The sequence below is a fragment of the Salmo salar genome, chromosome 27 (assembly GCF_965601325.2).
Source record: "Salmo salar chromosome 27, fSalSal1, whole genome shotgun sequence".
Taxonomy (NCBI): Eukaryota; Metazoa; Chordata; class Actinopteri; order Salmoniformes; family Salmonidae; genus Salmo; species Salmo salar.
Window position 1 is genome coordinate 23,410,838 of NC_138317.1, and position 26,266 is coordinate 23,437,103.

The 26,266-nt window shown below is 43.3% G+C and overlaps 1 protein-coding gene across 4 annotated transcripts; it reads left to right on the forward strand.

Annotated features, from left to right (window-relative positions):
* The first annotated feature begins 377 nt into the window (after nucleotides 1-377).
* Nucleotides 378-24,445, forward strand: LOC106588679 (anillin). Of its 4 annotated transcripts, none has more exons than XM_014177909.3 (24): nucleotides 378-590; nucleotides 6,118-6,271; nucleotides 6,689-7,180; nucleotides 8,813-9,171; nucleotides 10,067-10,565; nucleotides 10,775-11,028; nucleotides 11,220-11,324; nucleotides 11,444-11,630; nucleotides 11,846-12,066; nucleotides 12,271-12,422; nucleotides 12,639-12,771; nucleotides 17,163-17,298; nucleotides 17,449-17,628; nucleotides 17,908-18,034; nucleotides 18,134-18,182; nucleotides 18,292-18,345; nucleotides 18,870-18,896; nucleotides 19,157-19,175; nucleotides 19,336-19,448; nucleotides 19,796-19,849; nucleotides 20,213-20,299; nucleotides 20,470-20,577; nucleotides 20,808-20,980; nucleotides 21,348-24,445. In XM_014177909.3, exons 1-24 carry the CDS (start codon nucleotides 573-575, stop codon nucleotides 21,460-21,462), a joined length of 3,816 nt encoding a protein of 1,271 aa, XP_014033384.2. In that variant the 5' UTR covers nucleotides 378-572; the 3' UTR covers nucleotides 21,463-24,445. The 4 variants fall into 4 exon arrangements, with proteins under 4 accessions (XP_014033384.2, XP_014033385.2, XP_014033386.2 ...); XM_014177910.3 differs by having other exon boundaries at nucleotides 10,778-11,028; XM_014177911.3 differs by having other exon boundaries at nucleotides 10,070-10,565.
* Nucleotides 24,446-26,266: the final 1,821 nt, after the last annotated feature.

Sequence of the window (26,266 nt, forward strand, 5' to 3'; positions counted from 1 at the left end):
GAGATGAGATTTTTGGTGTCATTATAGTTTATACATAGTATACAGCTGACTAAGCTGTCCCATTGGCTTTGTGTGGGGGCAATGCAAATAGTCTGGGTAGCCATTTGACTAGATGTTCAAGAGTCTTATGGCTTGGGGGTAGAAGATGTTTAGAAGTCTCTTGGACCTAGACTTTGTTATTTCACTTTGGTTTATCTAGTTTATTATCTATTTCACTTGCTTTGGCAATGTAAACATATGTTTCCCATTCCAATAAAGCCCTTTGAATCGAATTGAGAGAGTGAAACTTGAATCTGATTGGCTGTACTGTGTCTGTCTACGCCCATTGTGTTTATCATTGGCTGTTTCGTGAATCCTGCGCGATTCCAACCGTCGGAGTCTGCGCAGTGAACAAAGCGCTGAAATTCAAATCTTGAACAGATGTTTCTTTAAAAAGAAAACAGGAACGGAGGCGACTGTTTTGGAGAAACGTCGTCTCATAAACTTTCCGCGTTTGTGGAATTAGAATAGATAAACGATAATTGTTTAATATAGCTAAGTCAGTAGATTTTAACAAAGAAACTATTATCGGAATGGACCCGTTTACCGAGGTGAGTGCACATTTTCTTTATTTTATCTACTATAGCTAATAAGTAATTGTAACATTTCCCAGCTAACGTTAGCTACCATGCCATGGCCAGCTAATGTTAGCTATCAAAAACAATTTGCTTGTTGCGTTGCATTAAGATGTTAAACTTGTTTGATAAACAAAATACTCAGTGACTGTCATTAAACTACATACCAAAATACTCAGTGACTGTCATTAAACTACATATTTGTAGCACTGAAATAACGTTGTAAAACCTGCATGCAAACTGACGTTAATCACGTGTTAACTTAGTGGGCGTTAGCTAGCTATTAACTACCTCGTTCATTTGTTCTTCAACAAAAGGGAATTTAAATATTCTGTTAAATAGCTAACTTTGGCTGATTTCAAATGTATAACCTTAACTGAAAGTTGTTGGAAACGTTGTTAGATAGCCAAAGTCAGCTGTTATAGAAGTTACATGTACATCTTGACACCTTCCATACAGTAGCTCCTGTTGTAAAGGTATTTTGTCCTCTTCATAATTATAATACTGTACGTTACATGCCTGCATAAAGCAGTCGGATGATTGTCTTCTTGTTAACAACCCCAGCCCCTCCCTTAACGTGCGAGCAGGGAGAGAGAAATCTACAATTCCCTTATTGGGAATGAATGAATGCATTCCAGTCTCCCCAGGACAAGTTGGCGCTTGGAATAGTTCCAACCATTGACTGCATTAGTCAAAACTACAGTATGACAAAATTAAGAGTTTGAATATGAATACAGGAATTAACGTTAGTGTTTTCAGTTACACTGTGTTTTCCCCTTAACTTCCATACAGCAGCTGCCTGACAATTTCCCTTTTAAATGTCACTATCAATTTTACCAAATGCAGGAGGACTAGCTAGATTTCATTTTAAAAATCACTCTGGTTTGGAACTGGTTGTGTACCATGACAACTCCGATATAGAAAAAGCAGCGGTCATCAGCAGTATACAAAATCCCTCAAATTTCCACTCCAACCAATAGAAAGGCCTCTGGAGATTTCAAATCCAGTAGCCACAACATGACAGGAGTGGCTCATTCCTAAGGAATGACGACCACATTAACAAGTTTTCCACACAGCCTGGCCGGGTGAGAGAGCTGCTCAGGCAACTCTGAAACAGGCAGGAATGTGTTGTCTTGCAATGTAGCAGCCAGGGCTCTGTCCCAGGGCAATAAATTATGCCTCAGGACTGTTTGACTTGGACTGGGAGGCCAGCTAGGGTTTTAGTGTACAGATGAGAAGAACAGACAGGACATGAGGAGGCCAGGGAGAAGGAGTTTAGAGGCAATGTCAGCCTTATCTCCTTCAGACCCAGTAGTTTTTGTTGACCCTGTGATGTGGACGAAAACGTTTTCACTATTTGAAAGCCGTAGACCCTCCTCCATCCACTGTTCACTATGGGTTCAATAAAATAGAACAGAAAGGAAAACATACTAAAATGGCACCAACGTAAAGGGCAACTCCACCACTTTTCAACCTCATGTTCTATATCTTCAGCACCAAACCAATGTCTATATATGTGAAAACACTGCATTTCTGATCTGTGGTTAAAAAGATGAGAAGGTCCTAATCAATGTTTCTCTCGATCAGTGTAGAATTTAAACGTAACAGTGATTTTCAAAACCGACAACGAGTTTCTAGCCAGAGGGAGTGTTTTTTTTTTTTTGCCCACCGTGTCACCGCAAATCTGTGATTGAAAATTACTGTCAATGGGTAGAACTTTATAACGTTATATTTTTTTTGTTTTTAAAGTTTTTTTTACTATTTTCTACATTGTAGAATAATAGTGAAGACATCAAAACTATGAAATAACACATATGGAATCATGTAGAAACCAGAAAAGTGTTAAACAAATCAAAATGTATGTAATATTTGAGATTCTTCAAATAGCCACCCTTTGCCTTGATGACAGCTTTGCACACTCTTGGCATTCTCTCAACCAGCTTCATGAGGTTGTCACCTGAAATGCATTTAAATGAACAGGTGTGCCTTGTTAAAAGTTAATTTGTAGAATTTTTTTCCTTCTTAATGCATTTAAGCCAATCAGTTGTGTTGCAAAAAAGTATGGGTAGTATACAGAAGATAGCCCTATTTGGTAAAAGACCAAGTCCATATTGTGGCAAGAACAGCTCAAATAAGCAAAGAGAAATGACAGTCCATCATTACTTTAAGACATGAAGATCAGTCAATCTGGAAAATTTCAAGAAGAAATTTCAAGTTTCTTCAAGTGCAGTTGCAAAAACCATCAAGTGCTATGATGAAACTGGCTCTCATGAGGACCGCCACAGGAATGGAAGACCCAGAGGATGACTTCATTAGTTACTAGCCTCAGAAATCAGCAATTAACTGCACCTCAGATTGCAGCCCACATAAATGCTTCACCGAGTTCAAGTAACAGACACATCAACTGTTCAGTGTGAATCAGGCCTTCATGGTCAAATTGCTGCAAAGAATCCACTACTAAAGGACTCCAATAAGAAGTGACTTCTTGGGGCCAAGAAAAATAAGCAATGGACATTAGACCAGTGGAAATCTGTCCTTTGGTCTGATGAGTACAAATTTGAGATTTTTGGTTCCAACCGCCGTGTCTTTGTGAGACGCATTTTAGATTCTTCATTTGCCTTGATTACGGCTTTGCACACTCATGGCATTCTCTCAACCAGCTTCACCTGGAATACTTTTCCAACAGTCTTGAAGGAGTTCCCACATATGCTGAGCACTTGTTGGCTGCTTTTCCATTACTCTGCTGTCCAACTCATCCCAAACCATCTCAATTGGTTTGAGTTCGGGTGATTGTGGAGGCCAGGTCATCTGATGCAGCACTCCTTCTTGGTCAAATAGCCCTTATGCAGCCTGGAGGTGTGTTGGACCATTGTCCTGTTGAAAAACAAATGATAGCCCCACAGCGCAAACCAGATGGAATGGCATATCGCTGCAGGATGCTGTGGTAGCCATGCTGGTTAAGTGTGCCTTGATTTCTAAATAAATCAGTGTCACCAGCAAAGCACCCCCACACATCACAATTCCTTCTCCATGCTTCACGGTGGGAACCACAGATGCGGAGATCATCCTTTCACCTACTCTGCATCTCACAAAGACAGGGCGGTTGGAACCAAAAATCTCAAATTTGGACTCATCAGACCAAAGGACAGGTTTCTACCGGTCCAATGTCCATTGTTCGTGTTTGTTGGCCCAAGCAAGTCTCTTCTTATTGGTGTCTAGTAGTTTTGACCATAAAGGCCTGATTCACATAGTCTTTTCTGAACAGTTGATGTTGATATGTCTGTTACATTAACTCTGAAGCATTTATTTGGGCTGCAATATGAGGTGCAGTTAACTCTAATGAATTTATCCTCTGCAGCAGAGGTAGTTCTGGGTCTTCCTTTCCTGTGGCGGTCCTCATGAGAGCCAGTTTCGTCGTAGCGCTTGGTTTTTGCGACTGCACTTGAAGAAATGTTCAGTTCTTGAAATGTTCCCACTGACTGACCTTCATGTCTTAAAGTAATGGACTGTCATGTTTCTTTGCTTATTTGAGCTTTTCTTGGCATAATATGGACTTGGTCTTTTACCAAATAGGGCTACCTACTGTATACCACCTCTACCTTGTCACAACACAACTGATTCACCAAACACTGTCATCAAGGCAAAGGGTGGCTACTTTGAAGAATCTCAAATAACATATATTTTGAATTATTTAACACTTCTTGGGTTGCTACATGATTCCATATGTTATTTCATAGTTTTGATGTCTTCGTTATTATTCTGCACTGTTGAAAATAGTAAAAAAAATGTTTACTGAGTGTCCAAACCTTTGACTGGTTCTGACCACTGTGATTATCATTATTTGACTCTGCTGGTCATCTGAACATTTGAACATGTTGGCCATGTTCTGTTATAATCTCCACCTGGCACAGCCAGAAGAGGACTGGCCACCCCTCATAGCCTGGTTCCTCTCTAGGTTTCTTCCTAGGTTCTGGCCTTTCCAGGGAGTTTTTCCTAGCCACCGTGCTTCTACACATGCATTGCTTGCTGTTTGGGGTATTAGGCTGGGTTTCTGTACAGCACTTTGAGATATCAGCTGATGTAAGAAGGGCTTTATAAATACATTTGATTGATGAAATAAATGTGATACTGAATGTGAACATAGGGCTGGGCGATGTGACCTAAAATCATCTATTTTTATTTTTATTTTTTTTACTTATGGGCAATTCACAATATCAAGATTTGTGCAATTTTAAATGTAAAATGCACTGCATTCAAACAGTCAGCAATAATCTAATCTAAGGTCTTGTGAAATTATGCCTAGGTTAAAAGTAAGCCTTCCACAACCATGCAACCCACTAATCATTTGTAGCAATCATCACTGAACTGACTTTCAAGTACCCTTTTGTTTACACATTTTACCAGAACCATGCATAATGGACCAATTTCTTGTAGCAGGCATTATGGAAAATTAACACGGGTCTCATAAACAATCTCTCAAGCAACAGCCCACATGCTCCTGAGTAGCAAGCTAATCTTTATATTTAAAGTATAGCTAACTTGTTTCTATTTGCTAGCTAACAAGGCAGAACAGTTGAATTGTTATGAACACACCCTTCTGTCCATCTCCAACTGTTTGAACAGCATGTTAGCCTGTCCACTTTGTTCAGATGTTGAAATCAAGTGGCTACCTTATTTCTCAGAATGAGAATGAGTTGCCAATTACTTATATAATGTTTTTATGCTTATTGCACATTTATAAACAGACTAGACAGCTACTATAACAGTCTGTGGCTAAAATGCTTCTAGTGGTATGTTGGACTGAGCAACAGAAATTGAGCATTCATTTTCCAGAATCCGTGTTCATTGATACTCCCGTTTTAGTGCGGTCTGCTCTGGAGGAGTTGCAATATGAAGAGTTGATACATAAAACGGCTGTTAGTAAGGTTACATTCTCCTTTATTTATAGTAAAATGCCTTCATGTATTTGTGTCCATATGACCGATTCTGTTGGACCAAATGCAAATAGCGAGTTGAAAGAAGTGATCTTTCATATTTGTTACTGTGAGTGGGATGGGCTTGGTGTGCATGTGTAAATGGGAAGATGCACAGTCACAGTAGAAGGGGTGAAGGAGACGAGAACAGAAAGACATGAGAACAGGCGAACATAAACGCTCATCAAAATTTTCTGCAAAATAAACTTTGGAATTTGGAATATTGCACAAAAATATGCATTCGAATTAATCAAATTATTTTGATATCGCCCAGCCCTATGTAGACACTGGTTGGGTGTTGGAGATAATGAGGTTGAAAAGTGGCGGAGTTGCACTTTAAGTTTACAATGGTGTGGAATGTCCCTCAGGATATCACTTATGTGCTAGTCAATGCTGGCTGAACAGTACGGCGGGCTACTACTAAGTCCTGTTCTAATTAGATTTAATCATATTAGAAAATAAGAGTGCACACAGTGCTCTAAATGTAAACGTTATGTCATAATGAAGTATTGTTTTTCTTCCCTGTTCAGAAACTCCTGGAGAGGACCCGTGCTCGCAGGGAGAACCTGCAGAAGAAGATGGCAGAGAGGTCCACTGCTTCCAACAGACAGATGGCCAAGAGAGCTAGGGAGCCTCTGGCTGAGACCTGCAACAGCCTGGTCACAGAGCCTGTCATCGCCAAAGGTAAGGAAGGCCTTCCTACAAAAAGATCATACACTTTTATTCTCAAAGGGATACTACATAAAATACATCAATTATTATTTGTGAGCACAGTGCTCCCTCTGGTTGCGATAGTGAATATGGCATAGATTAGTTTTGTTTTATTTGAAACCCCAGATGGTCCCATTAGCCTTCAGGAAGTGGTTGAACTTCCTGACCTGCACGTGCAGAGCTTTCTGTACAGGTAGCTTGACTGTTGAAACTGCTCAGAGAATCAAATCAGTGTGGGATGGGTCTAGTCTTGCAGCTTTCCCTATGCTGTATACAAAATGGTGACGTTTCAGATTGTCTGTATGTCAAATACTTATATTCATTTTGTGGATTGGAAATCTCCCAGTGTGTAAACTTAACTCGTGGTGTGTTTCTTACTTGTCCCCCCAGCCCCCCAACATTCCACCAAGCCCTCTCCCTCCAAGCGGAGTCGTTCAGGTGAACTTGACAAGCCCACCATTATTGGTGAGGAGAACAGGGAGCCTGCAATGCCTCCTTGCACCCTGACCCCTACTCTGTCAGATCCCCAGACTGACCGGAAGCCCCCAACGGGCCCAGCCAGCATCCTCTCTGCCTCTTCTCTGGAGAGGGTGGATGTCTGCCCTGCTCCTCCCGTTCCTGAACCAGAGCCCATGGTGGCAACACAGCGTGTCCCAGAGCAGGTCAGGGCCAGGGAGGTAGCGCGCCCTGCCCCAAAACCAGAGAAGGTGGCTGTGAGTGCTGCTCCACAGAGGACCAGGGATGTGGAGGTGGTGCCTACTAGCCCAGTTCTTCAGAGGAACAGAGAAGAGCAGAGGGAGGCTCCCACCTCCTCTACCCCTGCTGCCATGAAGTCTCGCCTGGCCAGACTGGCTGAACAGAGGCAGTACTGGGACTCTGAAGGTAAGGAGCATGGTCTTTTGACTAGCTTGATCATTTCATTTGTACATGTAGCACCTGCTTAACCATTTATAGAAGACCTGGGATTTTTTTTTTTACCAACTTAAAATATCAGTTTGGAAATATACTACAACAATCATATTAACCTCTCTAGGGTATGTGGGACGAAATCGTCCCACCTACTCAACAGCCAGTGGAATCCCGTGGCGCGATATTCAAATACCTTAGAAATGCTATCACTTCAATTTCTCAAACATATGACTATTTTACACCATTTTAAAGACAAGACTCTCGTTAATCTAACCCCACTGTCCGATTTCAAAAAGGCTTTACAACGAAAGCAAACCATTAGATTATGTCAGCAGAGTACCCAGCCAGAAATAATCAGACACCCATTTTTCAAGCTAGCATATGTCACATAAACCCAAACCACAGCTAAATGCAGCACTAACCTTTGATGATCTTCATCAGATGACACTCCTAGGACATTATGTTATACAATACATGCATGTTTTGTTCAATCAAGTTCATATTTATATGAAAAAACAGCTTTTTACATTAGCATGTGACGTTCAGAACTAGCATACCCACCGCAAACTTCCGGTGAATTTACTAAATTACTCACGATAAACGTTCACAAAAAACATAACAATTGTTTTAAGAGTTATAGATACAGAACTCCTTTATGCAATCGCTATGTCCGATTTTAAAATAGCTTTTCGGCAAAAGCACATTTTGCAATATTCTGAGTAGATAGCTCGCCATCACGGGCTAGCTATTTTGACACCCACCAAGTTTGGCCCTCACCAAACTCGGATTTACTATAAGAAAAATTGGATTACCTTTGCTGTTCTTCGTCAGAATGCACTCCCAGGACTTCTACTTCAATAACAAATGTTGGTTTGGTTCAAAATAATCCATAGTTATGTTCAAATATCCTCTGTTTTGTTCGTGCGTTCAAGACACTATCCGAAGGGTGACGCGCCCGGCGCATATCGTGACAAAAAATGTCTAAATATTCCATTACCGTACTTCGAAGCATGTGAACCGCTGTTTAAAATCAATTTTTATGCGATTTTTCTCGTAAAAAAACGATAATATTCCGACCGGGAAACCCTGTTTTCGTTCAAAGACGAAAAAATAAAAACATGGAGTCGTCTCGTGCCCCCAGTCTCATTGTTCTCTGATCGACCACTATCCAAATGCGCTACTGTTTTTCAGCCGTGGCCTGCAAAGTCATCATTCAACATTCTGCCGCCTTCTGAGAGCCTATGGGAGCCGTAGGAAGTGTCACGTTACAGCAGAGATCCTCAGTTTTCAATAAAGAGAGTGTAGAAGGCCAAGGAATGGTCAGAAAGGGCACTTCCTGTAAGGAATCTTCTCAGGTTTTTGCCTGCCATGAGTTCTGTTATACTCAGACACCATTCAAACAGTTTTAGAAACTTTAGGGTGTTTTCTATCTAAATCAAACAATTATATGCATATTCTAGTTTCTGGGCAGTAGTAATAACCAGATTAAATCGGGTACGCTTTTTTATCTGGCCGTGCAAATACTGCCCCCTACCCTAGAGAGGCTAAACACACATTAGTATTTTGGGCTGACAAATTTGAATATCTATGTTTTTCCCCTCCAAGGTACCTCTGAGGTTCCAGACATCCCAGCAGCTCTGTCCCCAGTGAAGAACCAGACCCAGCCAAGGCAGGCTGTAGCCCCAGTCCCCACACCCGTCCATGCTGCTGCGTCCTCAGAGGCCCCTGTAGGTAGGAAGGGTCGGCTGGCCAACCTCGCAGCCACCATTGGGTCCTGGGAGGACGACCTCAGCCACGCGGCCCCTCGCAGAGACAATGCACAAGGGAAGCCTGGTAGTGTCAGTACCGCCACCCCTGCTTGGAGGAGAGAGGCTGGTGCTGGAGCCAAACCCACCCCTGCTGCTGCAGACCGTCCACAAATGAGTCAGTCATCAAACAGAAAGCCTGCTCTGGATTCCAACCAGGTGAGCCATCAATCAATCAAATGTATTTATAAAGCCCTTTTTACTTCAGCTGACGTCACAAAGTGCTGTACAGATACCCAGCCTAAAACCCCAAACAGCAAGCAATGCCGATTTTAGAAGCACAGTGGCTTGAAAAAACTCCTTAGAAAGGCAGGAACCTAGAGAGGAACCAGGCTCTGAGGGGTGGCCAGTCCTCTTCTGGCTGTGCCAGGTGGAGATTATAACAGTACATGGCCAAGATGTTCAAACGTTCATAGATGATCAGCAGGGTCAAATAATAATAATCACAGTGGTTGTAGAGGGTGCAACAGGTCAGCACCTCAGGAGTTCATGTCAGTTGGCTTTTCATTGCCGGTCATTCAGAATTTGAGTGTGGTAGAGAGTGAGTCGAAAACAGCAGGTCCGGGACAAGGGAGCAGGTCCGGTGAACAGGTCAGGGTTCCATAGCCGCAGGAAGAACAGTTGAAACTGGAGCAGCAGCACGACCAGGTGGACTGGGGACAGCCAGGAGTCATCAGGCCAGGTAGTCCTGAGGCATGATCCTAGGGCTGAGAGAGAGATTTCGTTTTTTCTCACACCGGATAAGACGGGAGAAATACCCCAGATATAAGACTGACCCTAGCCCCCGACGCATAAATACAACAGTTGACTTAGTTACTAATCACAATGTTCATAATTGTTGTGTGATTTTAATATGTCAATGCATGGGAGAAACTGATTCCATACAGCCATTTTGAATGTGAAAAATAAGAAATTAAGATATGAATTGGTGATGCTTTGCAGGAAAGCGGTGTGTAGTAACTTATTTTAAATAGTTATGTTTTGACGCACATGCACAAGACTTTGAGATTTACTGAACAGTTTGGTTAATAATTTCCCTCTTCCATTTCTTTAGCAGCCTGTCCACTCCCCAGTCAAGTCCAACAGAGTGTTTCCCCCCAGCCCGCAGAAGACTGAAGTACCTGAAGCCAGACCAGCTCTACGGACAGACGGAGGTCTTCCCTCTCCTGTATCCAGTCCCCAGAGGAGTTACCAGGGGAGAGCCTCAGCCTTCACCCCCAGCCCCCAAAAAGGTGCTCTCTCCTCAGCCTCACCTGTGCCTCAGAGCCCCCTGAAGAACCAGGCCCTGTCCCGGGCCCTGGAGGTCAATGGTAGCCCCGAGAAGCCAGAACTCCTGACACAGCCCTCCACCATCGGGCCCACTGGACCCTCTGTCCTGCAGACCAGGGAGAGGTTCACCAAGGAGACCCCCCCAGCCTCTCCCCTGCAGCAGCGAGGCACTGCTGGAGTAACTGGACCATCTGTTCTGCAGACCAGGGAGAGGTTCACCAAGGAGACCACCCCAGCTGCACCCCTGCAGCAGAGAGGCACCGCTGGAGCAACTGGAACTCCAGGTGAGTGAGAATTATCACTCAACTTAGCTTTGTTGTGTTTCCTACGCTAAAGTCGACAGCTTATTAGGATCTTCTGAAATATCAGATGTTTTAATACACACTCTGCTCATTTGACAATTGCTGGTCAAACCATTGCTGGTTTCAAACATGTGTATGTCCACTTCCATTGTCCTCCAAGAGTTACTGAATATTTTCTATTCTATTTCCAGCAGGTGTCAAGTCGTTCATGGGGCGTTTTGGGGAGAGGTGCCAGGAGCGTTCTGGCCTGAGTTCCCCTGCTACCAGCCATGGAGCAGCCACTCGTACCCCAACCGTAGTGAACCCGTCTGGGGCAGGCCTGGCTGGTCGTACCCCTGTAGTGAGCCAGTCTGTGACCCCTAACACCAGGCTGGTGCAGGAGAGGCTGAGAGCTGCCCAGGCTGCCAACACTGCCACTGCTGCCCTTGCACAGAAACAGAAACTGGTACGTGTAGTTCACTTTATTTACCCAGACCTTCTACCTTAATATCTTTAGTTTTGCCTTTGTACAGCACTTAGGCATTTATTTTTGTAATAAATAGCTTTTTTATTTTTCTATTAAAAGTATTACATTTGTGAGATTTGTTTTGTGTCCAGACGGATGGGAAGTAGTCCTTTTCTTCTTCTTTATTGCAGGAGCGTGAGTCGGAACTGGCTCAGATTCGTAACCGTTTCCAGAAAGGGAACAACATTTGGAAGAACAAGGAGGTGGCAGACACCGAGAGACTCACACAGGCCAAGGTTGGTGGGGAAGTATATTTCTTTTGATCCCGCTTGGACTAAACTTAATATGTGTATGATGGACGACTGCAAAGCAGTTATGAAGGAAATGTTAATGAGCCTGTAATAATTTTTCTCAGGATCTGATTGAGCAGCCTGAGGAGAGAGGGCATGTTCTCTCCCAGCCTGATGATGAGCCAACAGCTTCCCCTCTGGATAGCCTGAATGCTGCACCCAAGAAACCCACCACTCCAACCTCCATCCCTGTGAAGAGCGTAGAATTCTCATTGGAGAAACCTGAGGAAGAAACACAGGAGGAGGAATCAGGTACTGTATTTACTGGGAACACTACTTGATCATACTAACTTGGCTTTCTTAAGATTGCACTGATCATAGAGGTCTTCGGATGCTTTAATCGGATGCAAATTTCAGAATTTTTGTCCTAAGTTTTCGGTCATTAACAAACTTAATCAGAGCAGTCCCCCTTATAATTTCAGTGATGGCGTCACTGTAACATTCCACTCACTATTGTCTTACTGCAGACGAAGAAGAGAGTCATGAGCTGGAGATGAACGTGGACCAGTCTAACAACTCTGAGATCAACAACTTTGACGGGTTCCATGACCAGAGTGAGGAGCTGAGTGGTGAGGAGGGTGAAGGAGACGAGGAGGAAGATAAACTGAATATCTCCTCGATGTCCATCCTGGCCCCCTTCTCTGAGACTGTGGCTGCTGTGATCAAGAGCCCAGTAAGGAAGATGATGGTGAGTTACAGAACAAAGCTGGAAACAAGATGGGGGAAAAATGCTAAGCATACAAAGTCTAATAATCTTTCAGCTATTTAATGTATTGGACTGCTTTTGAATGGAAGCTTGACATATTTTGTTTGTGCCCATAGACTAATGTCATGGCTAATAATGACATTTTTGGGCCAACCTAATACATCTTTATGTATATCCCTGACCCAGACGTCGACCCCAGCCAGTTCATTCAACGCTAAGAGCCAGACTCCTGACATTGTTTCCAGACCCAGTAAGTTCCAAAGTGCTCGCTTGCTCCGGGCTGGATCATCAGACAGCCTAGAGACAGACGAACATGAGGACCACAACCTGCCCTACAGGTAACCAACCACTCAACGCCACATATCCTAACTGGTGCCTTACTGAATTGATGGTATCTCTAATGTAACTGGCTGAGGTTCACCCCTTCAAATGATACGTCAACAACTTCTCTATTTGTCATTTTAGTTTCACTGAGTTCAAGATACGACCCCTAACTATTTTCTCTTAGGTCATTCAGACTCTTGTATCCACATGTGTTTTCCTTTCTCTTCTAGTATTGATGCGTACAGGTCGACCAGGGTCAAGGAGAGTACCGAGAGGCCCAGTGTGAAGAAGGAGGACGTGTCTCGGAGAACAGCAGAGGAGCCCAGGAGCCAAGGACACACCAGCATGAAACAGAAGATGAAGGTAAACGCACGACAGACCGGTAGGATTGTTGAGCGTCTGCCGGCCAAGAGTACTTAACACCTCTGAACAGAGTGCCTCTGTAATTTGCAAACTGATTCCACATGTAGAAAACGGATGGAAATTACGTTCGTCAATCGCTCAACGGTGGGTGGTCCTTATAACACACTGTGCCGACTGCAATTAAACGAATGGCCCTGTACTGTTCAGACCAACAAACGGTCTGAGTTTTCTCCTTAAGAGAGATGGAAGCTGACTCGGTGACACAATGCCAGAACAAGAACTTCAAATAAAATGTTATTTATCACATGCGCCGAATACAACAGATGTAGACCTTACCAGGCGGTAATGCAATCAGTCAGGATGCTCTCAATGGTGCAGCTGTAGAACTTTTGGAGGATCTGAGGACCCATGCCAAGTTTTTTCAGTCTCCTGAGGGGGAATAGGCGTTGTCGTGCCCGCTTCACGACTGTCTTGGTGTGCTTGGACCATGGTAGTTTATTTGTGATGTGGACACCAAGGAACTTGACGCTCTCAACCTGCTCCACTACAGCCACGTCGATGAGAATGGGGGGGCGTGCTCGGTCCTCTTTTTCTTGTAGTCCACAATCATCTCCTTTGTCTTGATCACGTTGAGGGAGAGGTTGTTATCCTGGCATCACAGTTAAAGGTCTCTGACCTCCTCCCTATTGGCTGTCTCATCATTGTCGGTGATCAGGCCTAACACTGTTGTGTCATCAGTAAACTTAATGATGGTGTTGGAGTCGTGATTGGCCACGCAGTCATGGTTGAACAGGGACTGGACTAAGCACACACCCCTAAGGGGCCCCTGTGTTGAGGATCAGCATGGCAGATGTTGTTGCTTAGCCTTACCACATGGGGGTGACCCGTCAGGATGTCCAGGATCCAGTTGCAGAGGGAGGTGTTTAGTCCCAAGGTCCTTAGCTTAGGGATGAGCTTAAAGGGCACTATGGTGTTGAACGCCAAGCTGAGGTCAATGAACAGCATTCTCACATACAGTTGAAGTCTGAGTTTACATACACTTAGGTTGGCGTCATTAACTCGTTTTTCAACTACTCCACAAATTTCTTGTTAGCAAACTATAGTTTTGGCAAGTCGGTTAGGACATCTACTTTGTGCATGACACAAGTAATTTTTCCAACAATTGTTTGCAGACAGAATATTTCACTTATAATTCACTGTATCACAATTCCAGTGGGTCAGAGGTTTACATACACTAAGTTGACTGTGCCTTTAAACAGCTTGGAAAATTCCAGAAAATGACATCATGGCTTAAGAAGCTTCTGATAGGCTAATTGACATAATTTGAGTCAATTGGAGGTGTACCTGTGGATGTATTTCAAGGCCTACCTTCAAACTCAGTGCCTCTTTGCTTGACATCATGGGAAAATCATAAGAAATCAGCCAAGACCTCAGGAAAAAAATTGTAGACCTCCACAAGTCTGGTTCATCCTTGGGAGCAATTTCCAAATGCCTGAAGGTACCACGTGCATCTGTACAAACAATAGTACGCAAGTATAAACACCATGGGACCACGCAGCTGTCATACCGCTCAGGAAGGAGACGTGTTCGATCTCCTAGAGATGAACGTACTTTGGTGCGAAAAGTGCAAATCAATCCAAGAACAACAGCAAATGAACTTGTGAAGATGCTGGATGAACGGGTACAAAAGTATCTATATCCACAGTAAAACGAGTCCTATATTGACATACAGTGGGGGGGAAAAGTATTTGATCCCCTGCTGATTTTGTATGTTTGCCCACTGATAAAGAAAGGATCAGTCTATAATTTTAATGGTAGGTTTATTTGAACAGTGAGAGACAGAATAACAACAAAAATATCTAGAAAAACAGATGTAAAAATTTTTATAAATTGATTAGCATTTTAATGAGGGAAATAAGTATTTGACCCCCTCTCAATCAGAAAGATTTCTGGCTCCCAGGTGTCTTTTATACATGTAACGAGCTGAGATTAGGCGCACACTCTTAAAGGGAGTGCTCCTAACCGCAGCTTGTTACCTGTATAAAAGACACCTGTCCACAGAAGCAATCAATCAATCAGATTCCAAACTCTCCACCATGGCCAAGACCAAAGAGCTCTCCAAGGATGTCAGGGACAAGATTGTAGACCTACACAAGGCTGGAATCGGCTACAAGACCATCGCCAAGCAGCTTGGTGACAATATTTGGTGCGATTATTCGCAAATAGAAGAAACACAAAAGAACTGTCAATATCCCTCGGCCTGGGGCTCCATGCAAGATCTCACCTCGTGGGGTTGCAATGATCATGAGAACGGTGAGGAATCGGCCCAGAACTACACGGGAGGATCTTGTCAATGATCTCAAGGCAGCTGGGACCATTGCCACCAAGAAAACAATTGGTAACACACTACGCCGTGAAGGACTGAAATCCTGCAGCGCCCGCAAGGTCCCCCTGCTCAAGAATACATATACATGCCCGTCTGAAGTTTGCCAATGAACATCTGAATGATTCAGAGGACAACTGGTGAAAGTGTTGTGGTCAGATGAGACCAGAATGGAGCTCTTTGGCATCAACTCAACTCGCTGTGTTTGGAGGAGGAGGAATGCTGCCTATGACCCCAAGAACACCATCTCCACCGTCAAACATGGAGGTGGAAACATTATGCTTTGGGGGTGTTTTTCTGCTAAGGGGACAGGACAACTTCACCGCATTATTTGACGGGGCCATGTACTGTCAAATCTTGGGTGAGAACCTCCTTCCCTCAGCCAGGGCATTGAAAATGGGTAGTGGATGGGCATTCCAGCATGACAATGACCCAAAACACACGGCCATGGCAACAAAGGACTGGCTCAAGAAGAAGCACATTAAGGTCCTGGAGTGGCCTAGCCAGTCTCCAGTCCTTAATCCCATAGAAAATCTGTGGAGGGAGCTGAAGGTTCGAGTTGCCAAACGTCAGCCTCGAAACCTTAATGACTTGGAGAAGATCTGCAAAGAGGAGTGGGACAAAATCCCTCCTGAGATGTGTGCAAACCTGGTGGCCAACTACAAGAAACGTCTGACCTCTGTGATTGCCAACAAGGGTTTTGCCACCAAGTACTAAGTCATGTTTTGCAGAGGGGTCAAATACTTATTTCCCTCATTAAAATGTAAAGAATTTTATAACATTTTTGACATTTGTTTTTCTGGATTTTTTTTTGTTATTCTGTCTCTCACTGTTCATATAAACCTACCATTAAAATTATAGACTGATCATTTCTTTGTAAGTCGGCAAACGTACAAAATCAGCAGGGGATCAAATACTTTTCCCCCCCACTGTAACCTGAAAGGCCGCTCGGCAAGGAAGAAACCACTGCTCCAAAACCACCATAAAAAAGCCAGACTACAGTTTGCAACTGCACATGGGCACAAAGATTGTGCTTTTTGGAGAAATGTCCTCTGGTCTGATGAAACAAAAATAGAACTGTTTGGCCATAATGACCATCGTTATGTTTGGGGGAGAAAGGGGGGGGCTTGCAACCTGAAAAACACCATCCCAACTGTGAAGCACGGGGGTGGCAGCATCATGTTTTGGGGGTGCTTTGCTGCAGGAGGGACTGGTGCACTTCACAAAATAGATGGCATCATGAGGGAGGAAAATGATGTGGATATATTGAAGCAACAGTTGAACTGTATTTGGCTAAGGTGTATGTAAACATCCAACTTCAACTGTAGGTGTTCCTTTTGTCCAGGCGGGAAAGGGCAGTGTGGAGTGCAATAGAGATTGCATCATCTGTGGATCTGTTGGGGCGGTATGCAAATTGCATTGGGTCTAGGGTTTCTGGGATGATGTGAGCCATTACCAGCCTTTCTAAGCACTTCATGGCTACAGACGTCAGTGCTACTGGTCGGTAGTCATTTAGGCAGGTTACCTTTGTGTTCTTGGACACAGGGACTATGGTGGTCTGCTTGAAACATGTTGGTATTACAGACTCTGCCAGGGACCGGTTGAAAATGTCATTGAAGACCCTCGCCAGTTGGTCAGTGCATACTCTGAGTACACGTCCTGGTAATCCGTCTGGCCCTGCGGCCTTGTGAATGTTGACCTGTTTAAAGGTCTTACTCACATCGGCTACCGCGAGTGTGTGATCACTTCAGAGTGAATTTCAGAGGTGGCTCTGTCATACTGTTGGGAATAGTAAGGGATATAGTAGTACAGTATGAAATGTCACTCTGTACAAAAACCAGACTTCATAGATTCAAGGTGTAAGTGCTCTGAGTGCAAAATGTTACTTCTTGTAAGTACATCCCTTGGGATCTTTTCCCCCTCATTCCATGTAGGTTCTTCTGACCACTGATGTTGATTTCTTCGTTCCATGTGACCAATAAGATGTCGTCTTTCTGATTACTTGTAGGTTCTGACCTATGAGATGAACCTACAGCAGACAGTGATCAGCCAGGCCAGCCAAGCCCTGAACTGCTGTACTGATGAGGAGCATGGGAAAGGCTCGCATGTGGAGGCAGAGGCTGAGCGGCTGCTGCTCATAGCCAGTGAGTTCCCCTTCCACCCCTACAACATCGGTGTACACACTGACAGCCAATCCCAATTTGCTCCATACCCCTTGGGGTTGGCTTTTATATCTTAAGCGTATCGACATGCATTTCTCATAAGCATTGCATTCTGTTTTTGACACCCTCCAGCGGAGAAGCGGGGGGCTCTGAAGGCTGAGTTGGACCGTCTGAAGGGAGAGGGTCCTAGCGGTCATAGGAGGGGACAGGGTGGGGACATGGGGGTCTCCGCCTCCAAGGGATCCATCTCTCTTCTGGAGCTACGATTGCCCCTCAAGGCTGACTTTGTCTGCTCCGCTGCTAACAAGCCAGGTAGAGACCCAACACCCAACAATTGTTACTTAATTATCTCTTCTAACCACCTTTTTTATTTGTGTTTTTGTTGGTGAATGATGTATGTCTTTAGTGTGTAATGTGCCTTCAACCAAATTGCCTTTGTGGACAATAGTTATATTGATCTCCTGTTTTCCACATTGTATTGTCTAAAACAAGATACAAGTACATTGTTCAATCCAATTGTAATATACTTCATGTATAGTGTGTTAGACTGAACTCGTTACATTTCCCACTTTATGTATGTGTTTATTCCAGAGTGGTCCAGCCATTACTTCTTCATCATGATCCGTGCTGGAGCTGAGAATACAGTTGCTACTCCCCTAGCCAGCACAAGTAGCGCTATCAGTGGAGACGCAATCACCTTCTCTACCAAGTTCACCATGTGAGTTAAACTGCAACGATTCTCTCTGAAATTCTGTAGAATAGTACCACTGTCATGTCATACATGTTCTAATGCCTTTCTCGCTCTCTTCCATTTTAGGCCTGACGTCTCTAACGACTTTGCAATTGATATTGAGGTTTACTGCCTGGTGAGTTCTTGCTGCTTTTGGTAAATACAAATGTGATGATTGTTATTGTTTGAGGAGGACTCTGACTGAGCTGAAATATTACTCACTCTAACCCTGGTTATTTCTTCAGGTGCAGAAGCGTGAGTTGAACTCTGACAAGAGGAAGAAGCCCAGCAAGTCAAAGGTGTGATTTAATCAAATATAGTGTAACAAACTGTACAATTCAGTTTATTAATATTTGAACTGGGGATAGTCTTCTCTTTCCTTCTAGTTTCTACTTGAATACAGTGCAATTGCTATGTATCAGAATATGCATTTAGACCATTGCATTTAGAGAGATGTTTAAACAACGTCCTGTCTCTAAGATGAGATTTGGTGGAGCCGTGTTCACGAGGCCCACGAGTTGTGCTTGTCAGTAGGGACTCATTTTAAAAACCCCACTCACCTTTTGGTGTGGGTGTACTGTAATTTTACTGCTCGGTTGTAGAACAGCTAGCACTAGGCATACCTGAGCCTACTGCTTCCCAACACACACATTAGGCTCCACTTTCCATTCCAACACACGGTGAAGGGTCTCTTTTGAAAGGCTTTGTTCACAGCTCTCAATGGCAGGGTTGGTTTAGTCAGTGTTTTGAATTACCCATTCATTCACTTGTCTATGTCCTGACGTAACCACTTCTGAAACTGAATCACCTTTTCTCTTTCTAGGCCATCACTCCCAAGAGGTTCCTCTCTGTAAGCTTTCATTCTTACCGTCCTTCTCTAATACACTACTACCTTCTGGTCATATACAGAATGTTTGTTTGAACACTTATCGTATCTGTTCAGGGGGATTGGTAGGAATGATCGCCACATGGAAAATGTAGAAATGCATTATACTATTATTCTGTTTCTGTTGTCATATGATGTATGCAGTACTTAAAGTCAGCGATCTTGTAAATTGTTCTAAACATGCCTCTCCTCTTCGTAACATCTCTCTCTCTTTGCCCCTGTAGAAGAGCAGTTTGACTCCAGGTAAGGATACTTTTTAAATAACTGCTGCTAGTGGATTATTTTTATGGTTTTACTTGCAGTAATTGTGATGTGTGGTTCAGTTGAAAATTCTTATTAGTTTTGCAAGTCTCTCTGGATGATAATGTCAGCTTAAACAAAAAATCCTCTTCTCTCTTTGCAGTGGTGGCCAGTCCTGGGGGCCCTAATACAGTCCGCACCAGTAACTTTGTCCTGGTCGGGTCTCACAAACTGACTCTTGCCTCAATTGGGAAAAACAAGTTCCTATTGGAGAAGGTAAAGTCCGAAGACTTTTGTAACATATTTCATTTTTTGTTCTGACTCTTCACTTCCATTTCTATCCTGAATTCACCCTCTATTTCCACTTAGGCTGACCTCTGCTGTGTCTCTGCACACAATACCAGCTAATGTCCAGGGTAATCGTAGGGTAGGGGGTAACATTTGTAGAAGTTAGAACTGACAGTTGTCCTGATAGAGGCCGGAGCAGGGAGACAGGCCTCCAAATCTGAAACACAATACGCACACACAGACAGTCTTTGTTCTCCCACCTGCACTGTCTGTGTGCTGCCTGCCCGCCTCGGACGCTCATTCACTCACACACTGTCCTTGTTTCTCTCTTTTAGATCAAATATGAAGGCATTGAGAGAGAGCTTCTTAGAGACATGTTTCACAGCAAGGTTGCTACTCCATCCATGACCACTTTAATATTTTGGGGTGTGTGGTGGTTTGTGACAAAAGAATCTGCTTCTGTTGTGGCACTAACATTTCTAACCTCAATCTACAAGTTGGTTGGTATTGTCGTGAGGAAACTAAGTTGTGCTGGATGTCTTTTGTATGTTTTTTTTTGTGGGTATTTCAGGCACAGTGTCCAGTTAAATTCTCACCATCCAGCCAATTGACTCTTATTAGAAGACAACAGGCTTGCATTTCTGTCTAAAACCTCATTAACCCCATCTGTCCTGTCACCCAGCATTTTGTGGAAGTGTTGGTTGTTTTTCCCGCTGAGGCCTGTGTTACATGTCCTGTGTAATCTGTTCCAGGTGCCTTTCCTGTGCCCCATGGAGGGCCATATCTACCTGAAGATGCAGTGTGAGGTGGACTCCCTGGTGGAGGAGAGAGGCTTCCTGGTGAGTACACGCATGCATCAGATGCAGTGTAGACATAGGTTTACAGATCTACATCACCCATGCCCTCAGGTTGTCAGAGTAACATTTTGCTATTTAGAAGGGAGACGTTTGAGATTTCACCTTGGACAGGCTTGAACGCTTTTTTAATGTGTATATTTTTTGTTTTACAGACTATGTTTGAGGATGTGAGTGGATTCGGAGCATGGCACCGGAGATGGTGTGTCCTGTCAGGATACTGTATCTCCTACTGGACCTACCCTGATGATGAGAAACGCAAGGTAGGAGGATGTTGAAGCCAACTATTGGAGTCTTTAGTTTTGAATGATGAGCCCTGCGAGTCTAATTTTTCAATACCATAGGACCCGTGGGAATAGACATTCAGGTTTTGTGGGTATTCTTGATGGTTTTATTGTACCAGTATGTAAATTCATGTTGCTACCAATTAAAGTAGCTTTTTATGCATTTTAATTGTCATTACATTTCTTTGGGTGTGTTCATGTCTTTCTAGAACCCAATGGGTCGCATCAACTTGGCCAACTGCACCAGTCGTAAGGTGGAGCCAGCCAACCGAGAGTTCTGTGCCAGGCCCAACACCTTTGAGCTGATCACCGTCCGGCCTCAGAGAGAGAACGACAGAGAGACGCTTGTCAGCCAGTGTAAAAACACCATGTGTGTCACCAAGTAAGTCACTGGTCGAAGTTGCTATAGTACCCTGTGTTGTTGTAGGCAAATGCCTTGTGTGGAGCAGTTATTTGAAGATTGATGGCTGATTTTATGACATTTGACACCCTGAAGCCCAAGTTCTCTATTTTCTGCACTCTACTCCTTGAAGTGAGCGCTTGTTCACTCTCCCTCAAATATTTAAAAACAATTGGATGTGTGTAGGCAGTGTCTGGTGTTACCATATTTCTTAAACCAATCCAATGCCTTTTAAATCATTCAGGGAAGTGAACGAGTGTGCGCTTCCGGGAGAAGGGAAGTAAACTGACTTGGGTCTCCGGTCCAGTATACTGAAACGCATAATATGACTCTTTCCATGTACCTGCAGGAACTGGCTGTGTGCCGACACGAAGGACGAGAGGAACCTGTGGATGCAGAAGCTCAACCAGATCCTGGTGGACCTGCGCATGTGGCAGCCAGACTCCTGCTACAGGCCTGTGTGAGAGCACAGCTCCCCCGCCTGGACTAGAGGGCTAACACCCTGCATGGTTCTGGGTCTTGCATATGGACTGTCACGATCAGTGCCGCTTACGATGACTAAGTGCAATACAGTATTAAAGTTATTAAATAGGATTTACAGGTGTATTTTATTTTTAGAGATGCTTTAGTGGACAGTCAAGACAGTTTAAGTCAGGGATGGGCAACTGTGGGCCCCCTTTTGTAGCCCCCCCATTCTCCGACTCAGTCTGGGTCTCAACCAGGGTTTTCGTTAGGAAAATGTGGCGCTGGACGTTTGACCAGCAACATTTTAATTTACCGGACATTTGAGAAATTTGCCGGACCCATATGTATTGGGTGCGTAATCTGATTAGGATGTCCACCCACAGTGCTCAGAATTACAGAAATCACATTTTGATTGTTAATTCATGTTAACAGAACATTCAAGTCAGATGCAACGATGTGCGGTCCTGATTCTGATGGCCACTTTGAAGATGTTAGATTAACTGTCTACATTTACCTTTCCACGGCCAACAACATGTGCAACGGACAGCAAAACCACTAGCTATGTCAATCTACTATCCTTCATAGTAGAAAAGTGTACGTATTCTATTGGTCAGCTTGTTGAGAAATAGCCTATTCCAAACAGACTCTGAGACAGTTATGGGAAGATGAGCCCAAATTCATACAATCAGTAGGCCTAGGCTACATAAAAAAATAACCTTAAAGCAATGAATCTGATGCAACCAATCCAAACATTTAGCTTAATGTTGATAAACTATGATCCCATGGCGCTTGCAATGCCAGGGTTATGGGTTTGATTCCCACAGGGGACAAGTATGAAAATATATGCTCTCACTACTGTAAGTCATTCTGCTAAATGACAAATGTAAATGGATTGACATTATAAGCTCAGCAATGTTCACAAGGCAGTAGGCTATGTGCAAATGTTTGTTCCATAATACAGTTAGTGAGAAAACACCAACAGGGCACCGCACCTGCAAGCAGTTTCATGTGATGGATGAAAATATCCATTAGACATATAGAAAGAGATCTAATAGGCGTATATGTTTTCAAAATGCATAGCCTACTGCCTCCAAAGTGGTGTGTGACGTGCTGATGAAGCCTGCCTTCTGTTGCCGTTTGAGATGCTGCAGCAGCTCTCACTGACATATTTTACGCTCTGTATGCTGTAGGGGTGTGATAAATAACATGCATAAAGAATATACTGCGCCAATTTAATTCCACTAAATCATGCAAATGAACCTATAGACCGATAAGCATGACAAGTCAAATGTATTTCCATCAATTAATAGGCAACAACAACAAAAAATTCACATTGGGATTTTTTTCCCCTCCCGGACAATTTGCCGGTGCAACTTTTATCGGCTTTTCTATTTCCTGGTCTCAACTTACCGTAGATAGGTAGAATTTTGATATTTGGTTGTGCATCAGCAGTTTCTGTTAAGTTGGTCACTGGCAGTCACGCAATTATCCCATGTCAGCAAAAATGTTTTGGATTGGTAAGTTAGTCATGGTCGAATTACAGATGGGGGCCCCATTTAGATTTTTTGTTACTCAGATATATTAACTGCAAACACTCCTCTCCGCCCCCTGGCAAAATGTGTAGAATTACAGCAAACATGCTTTAAAACTGACATTTTTCTCTGCTCCATGGCAAAATGTGCAGAATTGCAGAACATGTACTCCCAAACGTACTTTTCTACTCTCCGCTGTCAAGGGGGGCCGTTTAAAATGTTTTTCTCTCAAGGTCACTGCATGTGTGTTTATGGATGTGGGTACTCAGACCCACAAGCCACTGGGGCCCCTCATGATGAGTTAAGATTTTGTGGCCCCCACCCTTATCAAGGTTGCCTATCCCTGGTTTAAGTTATGAGTGTGAGAAATATCAGTAAAGCCATACTTGTGTAGATATTTCAGTGTTGACAAGGGCTGCTGGTGCTTTTACACAGTCCACACTGACCCTGTATTTTATACGCATGTCCACAGTGTTGGGAGTCCATACCCTCATATTTGAGAGAATTGACAAAGTAGCATTTTGGTTGTCTATGCATATACTCCCACGATGCATCTTGCTGCGAGATATGGCTTCATAGGTTGACTTTGTTTTGTCTGATTAACATTTTGAATCAATATTTAAGTTGGTGTCACAAAACCAATTGTAGAATTGTCTGCGTCGATGCCAAGGTTATGCACCAGAATGTTGTACGTGTGTGTGAATGCTCCACTTTTTCATAGTATTTGGAGAAGGGCATGATTGAAAGCACTGTTGAACAACCGTAACACCTGATGTTTTTAGATTTAGTCACACAATTCTCTACTTCAATACCCTTTGCCTTTTTTTGCTATTCCCTTTTTTCCTTCCTTTGCAATTTTAGCTAATCTTATATTTATCATGTTGCGCACTGTGGGTTAGAAACATCTAGGCTGTCGAGACTACCGAACAAAAAAGCCTTTAATATTGTTTGTTTTTATGTCAATGTTTTTATATTTTTGTGTCCAGGTTTTAAAGGGTTACAGTTAAACAGGGGGTGTGGATCTGCAGGTATTGGTATATTATACCACCATTCTATTGTAATGGAAAACTTTGACAGTTGAGATTATTGCAAATCCTTTTTTGTATGGACAGATTTCTATTCTCATTTTAATATAGCTAGCTCTACACTGTCATTAAGTTGAAAGCTTATTCTCAGTTCAAGTTTTAAGCATGTGCTTGGAGGACTGAAGATGCTATTCACTCTTGTGATTTTACAGTAATGTTTTGGGGAAGATAATATGCCTTATCTACCCATTTAATTAGTGCAGAAAATGTTAATTATTCTCCAAATGTTGGCAGTTCTATCATATCCACTGATCTGTTCTGTCTAAATGCCAGTCTTTCATTGGAACAACAAGCACGCCAAAGATTCATTGGATGTACTGGTATTTCTAAAATGAGACTTAAATAAATGTCAGCTTTAACCAAAATAGTTGGGTTTCTTTCAAGCTGATCAGAGTTGCAGTTTCATGTTCTTTAGGGTACTTTTTCTTGTTTTTAGACCATGTAGAAGAGCATGTCGACAAAATAGGCTATTAAGGGTGAGAAACTGAACATATTTGTCAGTCTTTTACTTGCCTGGAACCATGTACAATTTAACTAAATAGAATGGCTAAATTTAAACTGCATGTCCTTGATAGAATAAAGCCGAAACCACACAGATTCAGTAAACGGTGTCGACATTTGTGTGAGTAGAGTGCGTTAATTCACACACTGCTTAGCTTAAGTATGTGGACACCCCTTTTTTAAATGTGTGGATTAGGCTATTTCAGCCACACAAACATTGGCAGTAGAATGGCCTTACTGAAGAGCTCAGTGACTTTCAACATGTCACTGCCATAGAATGCCACCTTTCCAACAAGTCAGTTGGTTACATTTCTGCCCTGCTAGAGCTGCCCCGGTCAAGTGCTGTTATTGTGAAGTGGAAACGTCTAGGAGCAACAACGTCTCAGCCCCGACGTGGTAGGACACACAACTTCCAGAACGGGACCGGCTAGTGCTGCAGCGCGTAAAAATCGTTTGTCCTCGGTTGCAACACTCACTACAGAGTTCCAAACTGCCTCTGGAAGCAACGTCAGCACAAGAACTGTTCAGCCGGAGCTTCATGAACTGGGTTTCCATGGCAGAGCAGATGCACACAAGCCTAAGATCAACATGCGCAATGCCAAGCATCGGCTGGAGTGGTGTAATCCTTGCCTCCATTTGACTCTTGGGCAGTGGAAACGCGTTTTCTGGAGTGATGAATAGCGCTTCACCATCTGTCAGTCCGACTGACGAATCTGAGTTTGTCGGATGCCGGGAGAATGCGATCAGCCCGAATGCATTTTACCAACTACATTTTGGTGAAAGGAATAATGGTTCGGGCTAGGCCCTTTAGTTCCAGTGAAAGGAAAACTTAACGCTACGAAATGCACAGTGACAGAATTCAGAACATTGCCTGTTCTTAGTGTTCTCCCTGTACATTAAGTCAGAACAGTAGGTGAAATGAAGAGGGGTAAATAGACCAAATTATTAGGGTGAGGCACATGGGCTACGAACAGCTTACTGCATAAAATACACTTAGTATTACTTTCTTAGCTACAGTATACATATCTCCCTGGCATATTACATAATTTATGCTGCGGCATACAAGACATTTTTGGGCTGACCTTGTTGTGCTCTCCTCACTTGAACAGGAAGGTGGCACGGTGGTCCTTCATGGGCAAATTTTATCAGTCGGGTATTCTCTGGATTTGTGGTGCTTTCAAGACCAGGTCGAATCATGATGACATCATTGATCTTCAGGTCGTAGCTCTAGAAAGAAGCCCGAGTTCCCGAATTACGTTTTGAACGGTCATCCAACTCAGAATTGTATTTCCCAGTCGAGCAATTTTTTTTTTCAGGAATTCCCTGTTGTCTTGAAGTCACGTTTTCGCAGTTCCTAGTTAAGTTGTTTTGAGTGCGGCACAAATCATGCTTCATTGACAGCATAGCCAATGTTGAATGTTAATCATTTTTTAATTTGGAAAAGAGACACTTAATGCCAGATTTGGGACCACACTGCAACTCCACTTAATAGCAGGCTAGTGCTTGGTTTTCAATGCTTGCAGTTAGCCACTCATTGATTCCTTCCAAACCACTCATTGTTGAATTAGCGATTGCCAACTTGTGTAACGTTTATGGCAGATGAGAACCGATACATTTTATTTATAAAAGGTTTTGCCAGTAGATTTGTCGACTTGATTCATGACTGCTAGTTAATATTTTGAAAG